The sequence below is a fragment of the Myripristis murdjan genome, chromosome 14 (genome assembly GCF_902150065.1).
Source record: "Myripristis murdjan chromosome 14, fMyrMur1.1, whole genome shotgun sequence".
Taxonomy (NCBI): domain Eukaryota; kingdom Metazoa; phylum Chordata; class Actinopteri; order Holocentriformes; family Holocentridae; genus Myripristis; species Myripristis murdjan.
Genome location: NC_043993.1, coordinates 21874107 through 21886845, shown reverse-complemented (window position 1 = coordinate 21886845; position 12739 = coordinate 21874107). Strand labels below are relative to the sequence as shown.

The 12739-nt window shown below is 40.5% G+C and overlaps 1 protein-coding gene across 1 annotated transcript; it reads right to left on the bottom strand.

Annotated features, from left to right (window-relative positions):
• Positions 1-2084: 2084 nt before the first annotated feature.
• Positions 2085-6532, bottom strand: mogat3b (monoacylglycerol O-acyltransferase 3b). The gene is made up of 7 exons (XM_030068951.1): positions 6448-6532; positions 6059-6166; positions 5909-5979; positions 3970-4174; positions 2654-2828; positions 2334-2518; positions 2085-2239 (listed from the first exon to the last, which is right to left on the bottom strand). Exons 1-7 carry the CDS (start codon positions 6527-6529, stop codon positions 2085-2087), a joined length of 981 nt encoding a protein of 326 aa, XP_029924811.1. The 5' UTR covers positions 6530-6532.
• Positions 6533-12739: the final 6207 nt, after the last annotated feature.

The following is a 12739-nucleotide window of genomic DNA, read 5'->3' as shown; positions in this document are numbered from 1 at the left end:
ACCAAGAAGACTGAGTGTATTTTTTAAATCAGCCATCAAAAATACAATTCATATTCATTTTAACAAGATGCATATGAGGACATTATCTCTGTGTGTTTTTTTTTTTTTAAAGATAAAATTGCATTTACAGTATATTGTAGCTTTGCAGGGATAGTTAACAGTTTACTGATGTGTCAGAAGTCTGATGGTAATATTCAAATCATTTGAACAGGCAGCCACTCAGACTTAAAGGGCAAAATGTCCTAATGAAAAGAGATGATCTGCTCCCTCCAACACAGTCAGTCCCAAGACCCACATGCCCGACTCATATCCAGTGTTACCTTGGATTAGGATTTATACTCAACCCCATGTTTAATGATCAAGGCAGATTAGTCAGCAGTGACGCACTGGGCATCTCACATGGTCTCTTATGTCACTCTTGTTGAGGGAGATTTCACTTGCCATTAAAAAATTGAGTGGGATAGCAGCTTTTCAGTATTCTTAAAATTCAAAATGTATGTTTGTTTGTTTTTTTGGTAAATGCCTGTCCAAGTCCTGCTTTTGCTTTTCAACAACATAACCTGTGATGTATTTTAGGCATTGTTGTCAAGGTCCAGCTACACAATAGATCACTGGACTGGACCCAAGCGTATTATGCACAAGAAAAGAGAGAGAACAGAAAGACTCTTGAGCAGTGGTCGCCCTCTGGAGGGCAAACAGTTGTATTACATGGGTGGACCTCTGGTGCCATGGCAGCAGGCACGGCTGCTATACAGCAAACTGGATGAAGCCACACAATCCAAACTAAAGTACCCCTGTAGAAAATCACACCTGTGTAAGTATCTATGTAAATCTTGCTTATATTAATTTAAGTATTCAAGATGTTGATCACAAAAGGGTCTCTGCAGAACTACTGGAATACTTCTGAGGCAAATTTGTTCTCATCGTAGTTTTGTCAAGTTACATGGCTGATCAGGATCATAGCTGTAAATTTGAACATAAAGTAAGCAGCCATATTTTCTTTAGCTGTCAAAAATAAGCTCTCTTGTCCTGTTTTTTTTTTTTTTTTTTTTGGTTTTTGTTTTAACCAATCACCACTCCTAATGTGGCAGTGCTACACTCCAGTGTTAACAAATATTAATGTAGTCAAACCTACTGTCTCAAAGTAAATGTAATACTCATTTTTAGCTGTCCCATAGGCAGTCTGTGTCAAAATCTCTGAGAGTAAATGTGATGTCAGAGTGATTCCTCATCTGATAAACCATAGTTTCCAGTCACCAGGAGCTACAGTATATACTTAAACTGCATTAGCTCTTCAGATATTCTGTGTGGGATGAGCTATAATATCTTTTACTTTAGAATATCCTTTATTTTGACAGTATATCTGCAAATCACTTGTTGGCCCTTGGCTCATAGATCACCATATTGTTTCCTGGTTCTGGCTGTCAAGAAGTGATATTTGACTGCTAACAGTGCAAGCTGCTCGCTCTGAAGAACTGCATCTAGACTAAATCAGACTCTTGTTTCTAGACAGCACTGCCTTGTGTAAAGTAGTGGTAAACATCAGGGTACAGGCTTGATCTCTTTGCTTTGATCTGAGATATACTTTTCATGAGAGTACACCAAGAAAAGCACCGAGAAACTTTTATTCTCCTGTCCCAAAGCTTGCACCGCTAACTGAAAGGGAAAAAAAGATAATACACAAACTGTCGTGTTTATTTATTATTTAAGGCAGGTTTTCTTCTGTTTTATTTTTATCACAGGTGTACAGATTTGTGGGAACCCATGAAATATTCATATGCTTTGTTGTACAGTACACATAGTCAACATCAGAACAATAATAGTACACCAAACCATTGCTACATTGTTTTGATTGTTTTGGAACACAGTATTCCCTAATCGTAGGCTTCACAATGAAAAAAATATTTAAGGCAAATATTCACATTAAACAATTTCAAATACAATCAGAGGTTATGAACCAAGAAACCCCAACAGGTCTTACAGCAAGTACCACAGGGCATCAGACTGTGAGCTGTCATTTAAGAAGTCTCACTGATGGCCATGTTAAATAAAGTCGTGTGCATAGTGCATAGGGAGTGAACCGTCTAAATGATCCGAAGCTCATGACTTTCAGAGAGTCCACAGCTGGCCTTGTGTTCATGGAATAACTTTGCCAGGGCCTCCATATAAAGGCCATGGAAGTGGTCCACCTCCTCCTCTGTAGGTAAAGCCCGCTTTGGCACTGAGATAGGACTTCCCACTGGAAGAGGGCGGACATTACAAAAAAAGAAAAAATCATCAGTCGGACACAGAGAGCTTAGTCAGGCCATTCTGCAAAATAGCAAATTACTCACCAACAGCAGTGATAGGGGTCCTGTAGGGCAGCCATGCCAGGCGCTCACCCACAAACAAACACGGAGCAAAACCCATGATCTTTTTAAACAGGTCCTGTAACTTGCGACCTACACTGCCCTCTGAGAAAATCACTTGGCGAAAGAGTTCATTCTCCCCAAACGAGTAAACAGGCACCAGGTCAGCCCTGAGGAGGATCACAAATTACACAGTTGGGTCCAATACTGCTCTGCTAGATTTTATGATGTTTGTGTCATTTGAGTACAAGTTGTACCCTTTGATTTCTGTTCTGTCTGTCTTTATTTTCTGAGAACTCTCTCACCCAAACTCAAGGGCCACTCTGACAAATCCCTTTCTCTCCTTCATGACCACCGTGTTGACTCCAGGAGACGACGCCAGAGACTCTGCAGCACCTCCAATCACGATCACCACTGCATTGCCTTTGCCGCTCTGTGAAAGGAGGTGCATGAGGCTGGGCTTGCTTACTGGACAAAGGCCTGGTCAGAGAAACAGAGCAGAGGCAGCTACAAACTACAGCTGAACTGACAGAGATTGTGGCACATGCATAAGAGGCATTGTGGCAACTTACAGTTGTTGAGGACATAGATGCTGGTGACTACATGGAGCAGGTACGGGCAGGTACAGTGATATCTGAGTGGGCGTAGCCAATGTGTTTGTCCTTTTGCACCAGTCTGAGTCTTTATCATGCATATCAGTTGTTTTCAATTTGCCAAGCATCTGTTAGCCTGTACTTTTACTGTACCTTGTCCAGGCTGTAAACAAGAACCATCCTCTTTCACAGATAAAGAGGAAAACTCCACACCTTGGCAGCGCATTAGTAACCCCTAGTGGACTACTGGGTAGATGTATAGGAGACAAGATAACAATGTATCCTACACTGTAGCTGAGGGAATAGGTGAATTGATATGGGTTGCATTAGGTGGATCTTAAATTATGAAATGATGTTAATTATACTCTATCTGATAATATTGGTGTTTTTAATGACGTCTGACAGTCTATTATGACATTATACAACAGTTTTTCAAATGTTTCAATATGGTGTTGTGACCAGTTATTTATTTATTTATTTATTTATTAACTTAAAGTCTTCAAGTGCATATCATTTTTAATTCAGCTGAAATGTCCAAAGCTAGTTTGTGTGCAGCCACTTTTGGTTGCTTTTTCTTGAAGACTGCACTCAGTAACAACACTGAACAAACATAAACTTTTTTTTTAGTTGATGCAAGTTTGTTTTGTATTTTCCAACCCATTATCACGACCCACTATCAAAGTGGAATGTGGCACAGGAGGTAGAGCAATTGTCTGGTAATCATAGGGGTCCCGGTTCGACCTCTGGCTTCTCCAGGGAGTGTGTCAAAGTGTCCTTGAGCAAGACACTGAACCCCTAACAGCTCCTGATGGGCAGTTTGGCCATCATTGTGTGAATGGGTGAATGTGAGACAGACACTGTAAAGCACTTTGGGTGGTCGGTAGACTAGAAATGCAGTCCATTTGATCATCACAAGCCGTCATTAATCTGGTGTGTATCTATCTGGGTCAGAATCAGTTATGCATAAACCAGTAATCATACCAAGACATGGAATAATTCAGTCCTTAAGTTGAGGTAGTTATAAATACCTGCACTCATTATGTAATCCCTGAAGAGAGGTATCTTGAAGAGGCCAGCCAATATAGCGAGGGTGGGTCGAATCCCAGGAAACATCTCAGGAAAGCCGCAGCTGTCTGTGCTGAAACAGGTGAAGGCTCCAGCGCTCATGATGCCATGTGGGTGACAGCCTAGGATATAGTTCTTGTTTGGATTCAGCTCGGCCGTTTTCACCAGCTGAACAAAGGGATAAATGGGGCATTTCATCAAAATGAGCTGATATACTGAGAGATGCCAAGAGTTTGTGTTTACTCAAAATTGAAAGGCCCTGAGACATGAGGCACATAGAAAATACACTATATGGACAAAAGTATTGGGCTACACCTTTTAATCATTGAATTCAGGTGTTTCATTCAGTCCCATTGCCACAGGTGTAAAAAGTCAAGCAGCTAGCCATGCAGTCTGCCTTTACAAACATTTGTGAAAGAATGGCTTGTTCTGACAGCAACTCAGCCACCAAGTGGCAGACGACGTAAAGTTACAGAGCAGGGTTGCTGAGCGCTGAGGCTCATAGTGTGTAAAAGTCACCAACGCTCTGCTGACTCAGTAACTGCAGAGCTCCAAACCTCCTCTGGCATTAACATCAGCACAAAAAACTGTGCGCTGGGAGCTTCATGGCATGGGTTTCATGGCTGAGCTGCCGCATGTAAGCCTTACATCACCAAGCACAATGCCAAGTGTCGGATGGAGCGGTGTAAAGCACGCCGCCACTGGACTCTGGAGTGGTGGAAACATGTTCTGTGGAGTGATGAGTCATGCTTCTGTATCTGGCGGTCTGATGGACGAGTCTGGGTTTGGTGAATGCCAGGAGAACATTGTTTGGTGCAGGAGGGATAATACTGCAAGCTCCATAAAGGCATGGTTGGTTGAGTTTGTTGTGCAAAAACTAGACTGGCCCACACAGAGCCCTGACCTCAACCCCATCCAGCACCTTTGGGATGAGCTAGAATGGAGATTGCGAGCCAGGCCCTCTGCTCCAACATCAATGTCTGACCTCACAAATGCTCTTCTGGATGAATGGACAAATATTCCCACAGACACACTCCAAAATCTTGTAGAAAGCCTTCCCAGAAGAATGGAAGCTGTTCTAGCTGCAAAGGGGGACCAACTCCGTTTTAATGCCTATGGATTTAGAATGGGAGGTCATAAAAGCTCCTATGGGTATAATGTGTGGGTGGTCCTCTTATACTTTTGTCCTTATAGTCATCTTTGACACTGACATCTTTGCTTGTGTGTGTGTGTGTGTGTGTGTATGTGTGTGTGTGTATACATATGCACATCTGTAGCTCCACATTAAGTGAAATATTCTTGAAATTACAATATAGCCAAGTATCCAAACTTTTCATCCACTTTTTTGATCAAGGTAAATCGTGTGACAATACATTGTTGTAAATAAAATATGATGGTGCTATAGAGATGTCCCCAGCAACAATCATACTATCATCATTTAATAGCTTTTGCAGTGAACATGAACGTTATAATGCAAAAATGAGCATTCCTGCTAAAATTGTGAAGCATATCACAATCCCAGTATTTGTAAAATTAATTGTAATAGATATATATATATATTTTTACCATATTGTTCAGCCCTTGGTCAGGGTTTATATTATTCGCAAATAGTTCTTATTTTAAGTTTTATATTATTGTTTTCATTTAAACCTGTGACCAGTCACCCTGAATCACTGTCACTCACTCAACAGCTGTAACAGTAATAACAGGGGAGTCAAAACTGATCAATATCCTGAGATACAAAAGTCTATTGTCTATCACCATTTCTCTGGCAGACTGAAATTCTTTAAGACATTTCATCTATTAAAAAAAAAAAATCATAAAATATGATGCCACAGACAAAAACAACACAAAGCAAATCTATCACCAAAAAAAAAAAAAAAAAATCAGTCACCCCCTTACCTTGATTGGAAAATAGTCTCTGAGGTGCTCCCATACCCTCCACTTCCTGACATATGTTGTTCTTCTGCCCCCTGGTGGAGACAGTAATGAACGTATGTACGCAGAATTCTGGCGTTATCTTGAGCACCTCAGTGATGACAATTTGTTTACCTTTTTCAGGCGTTTGCCAGTCCCTCGCCAGCCATATGAAGTACAATGTGGCGATCGGCCACAGAGAAGTAAACATGAGAGACGCCAGCAATATCATGCAGGACACTCCTGAAGGTGGGGATGTGGAAAATGGTGTGTGGGCAATGAGAGTCCAAAAATAACAGATGCAAGTGGAGTGCAAGTGTTAATATAATGTTGCTTTGCATTCAGTCCCTCAGCAGATTGCAATGAAAAAGTTTTTTTTTTTTTTTTTTTATGAATAAACAGGTGAACTATTTTGATTATAGCCATTTGGTGTAGGAAACAGTTTAAACACATAATATGTCTTCAGACATTGTTATCATGTAAGTAAATATGGTATAGTATATTTAAGTATGATGGAGTCTTACCAAGGAGGAGGAAGGATAGCACCCATTGCAGCACACTGATAGTCTCTAGAAAATCCTTCCACTGAGTTTTCTCTCGTTTCATTCCTGCAACCTGCAAGCCGTACCGTCAATATTCAGTCATCAATAACATTCTCAGCTTTATTTTCGCTTTGTCAAGATCATGCCTGTACAAGCTACAAACAGCTACCATATGTGAGAGAATGATTAAATGCTGTGATAGAGGTCTAATTGCACTGGTAATCAGAACTTTGGCTTGTCGTCTTAATTATAAGCAAAAGACCTTGTCTTAAAAATGGCATGCAGCTGCCTAATTAGATGACAAATATATGAAAAAGCCCACAGACATACTTAGATACAAGTATTTGTTTGCAGATGAAACCTTTTTAACCAGTTAAGCTTACAGGTTCACAAAGCACTTGCCTAAAGAAAAACATTGATTGAGGAGAATAAAGTCACCTTTATGCCTACAACTCTGAAAATGAGTGTTTTTCATTACCTTACTTTAGGATTTCTAAGTTGATCCTAATGGATGCAGATTCACCCGTTCAGGAAGAGCACAGCGACATGCATTATGCACTTTGACCAGCTCAGCAGAGCCGCTGATAACAAATCCACTCCCCCCATACTTTGACACACAGCTGGGCAATGTCAAAGTGGTACAAAGTTTCATAATTTGAAACGCATGCAGTGATTGTATAGTACACGTCTGTTGCACATGTTGGCCTTGAAAGCAGTAACTGTTATGTTTGGTGTTCATTTTTGTCTTTGGCCTCGCTATTGGCTAACAATAAAGATTTAGAGTGTTCATCTATTTTTCAACTATTATTTCACACAATATGCTCTAAAAACAAACAAATAATCACGGCACTGTTGTTTTCTTATCAGTGCTGATAGTGTAAGAGGAAGAGCAGCTTTATGACACCCGAGCTATACTGACCATCACATTTTATCTCTCAAATGCTTGACGAGTTGAACTCTCATGGACTGAAAATTTGGAGAGTTAATCCCAATTTATACATTTTTTTTTTGTCTTGTAACTTTTAAACGTACAATCTAATCTCATGATAGGTCTAATCATCAGGAAAATGCATTCATGGTTCAACTACCTCATTGAATGGGAGTAATCAAGAAGACAGTTTTGAGTGTCTATATCTGATTTATATTCAGTCCTTTGAGTCCACGAAAACACACCTCAGTGTTTTGGTATTTGAGATATGGGAGCAGGAAATTGTTAATATTTTGTTTGTTGTGCTGGAACAGGTAATGTGCAGATGTCATTTAACCAACTTAACTGCCTATTGTGAATTGTGAGAGTTTCAGTCTGATCGACTCATGTTTGAAGACCCTGTCATAGTGTAGTCCGCCATGAACTCTCCCTCCTGACTGACAGATGTAGCCTTTGCTGAAAAAACAAGAAAGAATTAAAGAAACAAATCAGTTTCCCCTGCAGGACCTGGATCCAGTCTCCAGAAATTATACCAGTTTATGTATTGACCTTAAATTATCAGACATCTTAGTTCAGTGGGAGGAGCAAAATTAAATTTCACTCACTGAAGTGATTGCAGATGCAGATGAGAGAACTGAATACTTTTAAATATGATAGTGTGATGAAAAATCCCAAACATATTCCTATACATGGTTACTTTAGTTTTCTATATACAAATAATAATATAAGGTGAACTATTAAATCAGATGGTGATTAAAACTATGTGTGCAATACCGATTCACACAATATCAAAACAAAAGACAGAAAATCAACTGTGCTTTATACACACACTACTGGCACCAATGACAAAGATGCTCTCCTTTTTAACCAGATTGGTTGCACCAACTACTTGTTGAATTGCTCTTTGTTACTTTTCTCTTTGCTCTACCTCCAGTTTGTCCTGGGCCTCTACCTGTTATGCATTTTACATGGAGTGCAAATGTACTCAAAACACTTTATGCATGCCCTCTCCTCTCACTTCCTCCTTGTTGCATGCTCTTTTCTTCTAACTTTAAATATCACAGATTGTATCTAAACTTTCTGTCAACTATTGAACTTTTGCTTTTCCGCACATTTACGCAGCAACTGAAGCTCTATTATCATGGTATATTGGTAATTAAAGTAAATGTGCGTCAGAGTGGATAAAGAAGACTGCCTTGCTCTGCCACTTGCATCATCAGCCGTCAGACAGCTCAGTTCACCTTTACCTCCGTTGTCTTTCCACCGCTGACAGTCATCCTGTGGGAACCCAGGTACCCAAAGTCATCTTAAGCCACTTTTTATTCTCGACACACTCCATGATAGGCCTTTGATCTTTTAGGTTTTTCATCATCGTCCTTGTTTCTATGTGACAGATGCCCCCTCAGTCTGGAATGAACTTGTCCAACATACTGTAGATGTGATGTGAGAGTTTAGTCTCCTTCCTGTGGGTCTTCTGACCCAATGTTTATACAGAGGTTAGGTGAATTTTGCATGACTTTTTTCCCTTGACTTGGGAAAAAAGTGAAACTGGTAGGACAGCATGCAAGCATGTTTAATGACACCACTTGATGCAACTGAAAGCAACCAGAGCCATAGTCACCGCCATTGTCAACAGTGGACTTTTTCCTGTTAATTTTCCTGCTTTTGAACTGCTGTATTAATGATGTAGTTGCGCCTCAGCTTCAGCTAATGGATTGATGGTTTGACATTTTTATGTAGAAATCTCTGATAAAGAGTCAAGTTCATGGCTCCTTTAATAATGCCAAATTGTTCAGGTTCCACTGAAGCAAACTTTCCCAAAACTGTGAGTGTTCCATTGCCATGTTTAATTATTGGTTTGAGGTTATTGCTGTGGAATGCAATGATTGGTTTTCATACAATGAAGCCATGTCCATCAAAATTTTTCACTTTTAATTAATCTGCCTGTAAAAGATTGCATCAGCACAGCTAACAATCACCCGAGTACATTTTTGGGTGGGGATGGGGGGCAAACTGGTCACAAACATTAATGCTTTTTCTCGGTGAGCAGTAGAGGAAAAAAAAAAAAAAACAGGAGCTATGTACTTTAGATCATTTTAAAATATAAATGTTCTAGTCCAATTGTCTGTCCTCTGGTATCATTTCAGCTTATGCAGGGCTGGCAGTAAAATGATCTAAACTATAATAAAGTTGCACAACAGAAGATAAAATAACTGCCTAAGGTTGTTGGAGGGTTGTCACAAGATACACTACTGAGCGCAACTGAATAACAACCTATTGATCATGCAACTAAAACGTTGGCAGCGATGAGCCGAACATGCAGACTGTACCCAGTCTGAGTGTCTGAACATTGCACGACAGCATCATCATGATCATTTGAGTATTAACCTCATAATGTGAGGCTGCTAGAGAAGTACATGGCAGCAAACTTAGATGCTGTTGTAAGATCACCACCTCATAATTATATTTTCTGGGCTTTCTCAGAGAAATAGACTGGGGGTGTCCTTATCATTAGAGGTATATTATGATTAGAAGTATCTGACCCCTGCAGCATTCAATCCACCCCTGCAGAGTCCATTGCTGTCAGTGTAAATTTAACTAAGACACTGAACCCCTCTACCTGCTTCAAGGTAGCCACCCTAAGTATGGACCCCTCTGGTGGCATGCATACATGCATATGTGTCCCAGATAAATATGCAAAATAATTACAAATATATATGAATTTTTTATGACTGCTCACTGTTGCACATGTCTTCTTGTGGCAGAGCAGTCAAGAGGCATAAAACATGATGAGGCTTCACCTGAAGTTTAACAACAGATCAGTGCTTGCAATCTGTGGCTCCTTTAGAATTAAAAAAAAAAAAAAAAAAAAAAATCATCCAGTGTCTTCAAATGATGCAGCTACCATGATTTATACCATCTCCTATAGACTTTAGGGGGCGTGTCAATCTCACACTGGCCATGTGTTGGCTATGGGTCATGTGACCACCACCACCCTAAATAAATAAATAATAAAAAAAAAAAAACCTTTCCGAAACATCACAACATTAAACTCAAATCCCCCACATATGAGAAATATATGGGACTATATGGTGGTTTATGTTATTATGTGCCACCATGTCGGCATTTGCCTCTCTGGGTTTTCATTTCCACCTCTTCTCATTAAGATCCTATCTAATTATGGCCAATAACATCTATTTTCCACCAGCTCGAACTGAAAAAGTCGCTGCTATATGCATATTAATGCCTAGGCTACTTGGTGTTTGTGATCTACTCAACACACTACTAAACACAGTTTTTATAGTGACCTTATCATACTTAATTTTTCTTCCTGTCGCATCATAAAAATATTCTCATAACCTTTACGAACTCACACGTTTGCTTTATTTTAGTGCATTCCGTCTCTAAGTTTTTTTTTTTTTTTTAATAGAACAGTATTATTTTCTATGGGGAAGTAGGTTAATAGTAACATTTGCATCCCCTCCTCAAACTGTATCACAAAATCCACCCGGATATTTAATGAATCTGCGTCTGCATCTGTCGCTAAATATGAGTCGTGAGGGGAGAATTCATTTAGTTACACTGATAACAGCGAAATGATAACAACGTCACATCAGATTTGGACTCAAAGCCACATCAGCTGCGTTTTTTTTCCTCAAGCAGCCACTGGCCTGCTCTCGGGAACTACTGTATGAATATTAATATGAATGCAAATAGACTTTGAGGATGTCCAGCGCCTGGACCAGCACAGCGGTGATGTTGGCGCATTTTTGGTTGATATTTTTGCGCCCTCGCCTCAGCTGAAACCATGTTTTATTGGCGGAGGTCGCGTCGGAGCTTCTTGTACACACCAGAGCGGTGTTTTACCTGTGTGTTTGCAGAGGAACATTTTGTAACGTCGCATTGAATTGCATCATGGTTTTCAATCAGATCTCGTACCGGTCAGGCTACGCCGAGCCTCGGTAGTACACAGTGCGCGGTCAATCATAAAAATGGGAGCGCTTTTATATAAAGAAAAGGCGACAATCCGATTATTGACGTCTGAGTAATCGATTTCACATTCTGGCGTCTCTTGACACATCTGGGAAAGGATTTTTCTTCCCTTTCATCCTCCAAGACAGCTGTGTCATCAACATAGGCTACCGGCGTGGTTTTGTTGTTGTCTGATTTTTACAAGCCCAGGCAACTGGATATCGGCATAGTCCTCTGCGCCAGCCATAGGCTACCTAGTCACCAAGGTAGGTAATCCACCTTCATTCGCACTATTTTTATGCTCCATAGATCACCGTAGCGGTTGTTTACATGAATATAACCCGCTGCCCCGGTTAAAACGCATTGTATGCTTAGTTATCAGCATATAGGAAGATGCTGTAGCCTAGTGCAGAGGGGAATCGGGCCTGATAACCATATAACCTGTAAAACCTGAGCAATATCAGGTTGACATTAACCCACAGTTTATTGATAACTCAAATTATCCAGGCTTGAAGCCGTATAGCTCACATCGGCGAATGCATAGGCCTGCACCCCCCTCCTCCTCCTCCCCCCTCCTCCTCTCCTCTCCTCTCCTCTCCTCCAAAACATTATCATAGATACAGAGACGTGGCAAGATAGGCTACGACTGGCAATAACCCACATCCTCATGTTTAACTTTAGTCGTGACAAGCCCTTATAAATATTTCACTAAAAAGCAAGCCTCCATCAGCTGACTGGTGATGCCGGAGCATGCACGGCATTATTAATCACACAGCACGGTGACAGCGGTGTCGGTAAAGCCTTGTTTTTGCCTGGCCACGGGGTTTAAAAAAAAAAAAAAAAAAACACGAAGCATCCGCATGTTTACCACTAGTAAGAATAAAGCCCGGTTGGTGTGTTTTTGACGTGCGCTGTATAGTGACCGTGGATGTGAATATGGGTGAAAGCGGTGTGTTTTGTGCGCAAGCAGGTGAGATGGTGTGTGTTGGCGCGTCTTTGAGGTGTTGGAGGCAGGCGTCTGGCTGTGGAGGGGAGCCTTCTCATTTGTTTTTTTTTTCTTTCCATAAGAAAACCACGGGGTGACTAACAGCCCATCGATTCCTGCAGTATCCGACCCAAATTGTTTTAAAATTAATAAAAAAAAAAAAAAAAAAAAAAAAAAGCGCTTGGAGATTTTGAAACAGCCAAACAAAAAAATTAACGTCACATTGTATATTTTATTTTCGGGCGTGACAGCCACTCAAGACACACATCACTCAGACTGAGAGAGGTTTCTTCTCTACCACAAACTGGTGGGATTAATGGGATTTCAAAAGACTCGGTGGTTCTCACTCACTATAGGTTATTGAAATGGAGTTGATTCTGTATATTTGT

Excerpts from the sequence above, each read along its gene's own strand:
- mogat3b (XM_030068951.1), bottom strand. The coding sequence starts at position 6,529 with ATGAAACGAGAGAAAACTCAGTGGAAGGATTTTCTAGAGACTATCAGT. Across the intron at positions 2,829-3,969 it reads GGATTACATAATGAGTGCAG|GCCTTTGTCCAGTAAGCAAG; the intron begins GTATTTATAACT and ends TTCTCTGACCAG. Across the intron at positions 2,519-2,653 it reads AGAGTGGCCCTTGAGTTTGG|GGCTGACCTGGTGCCTGTTT; the intron begins GTGAGAGAGTTC and ends GATCCTCCTCAG.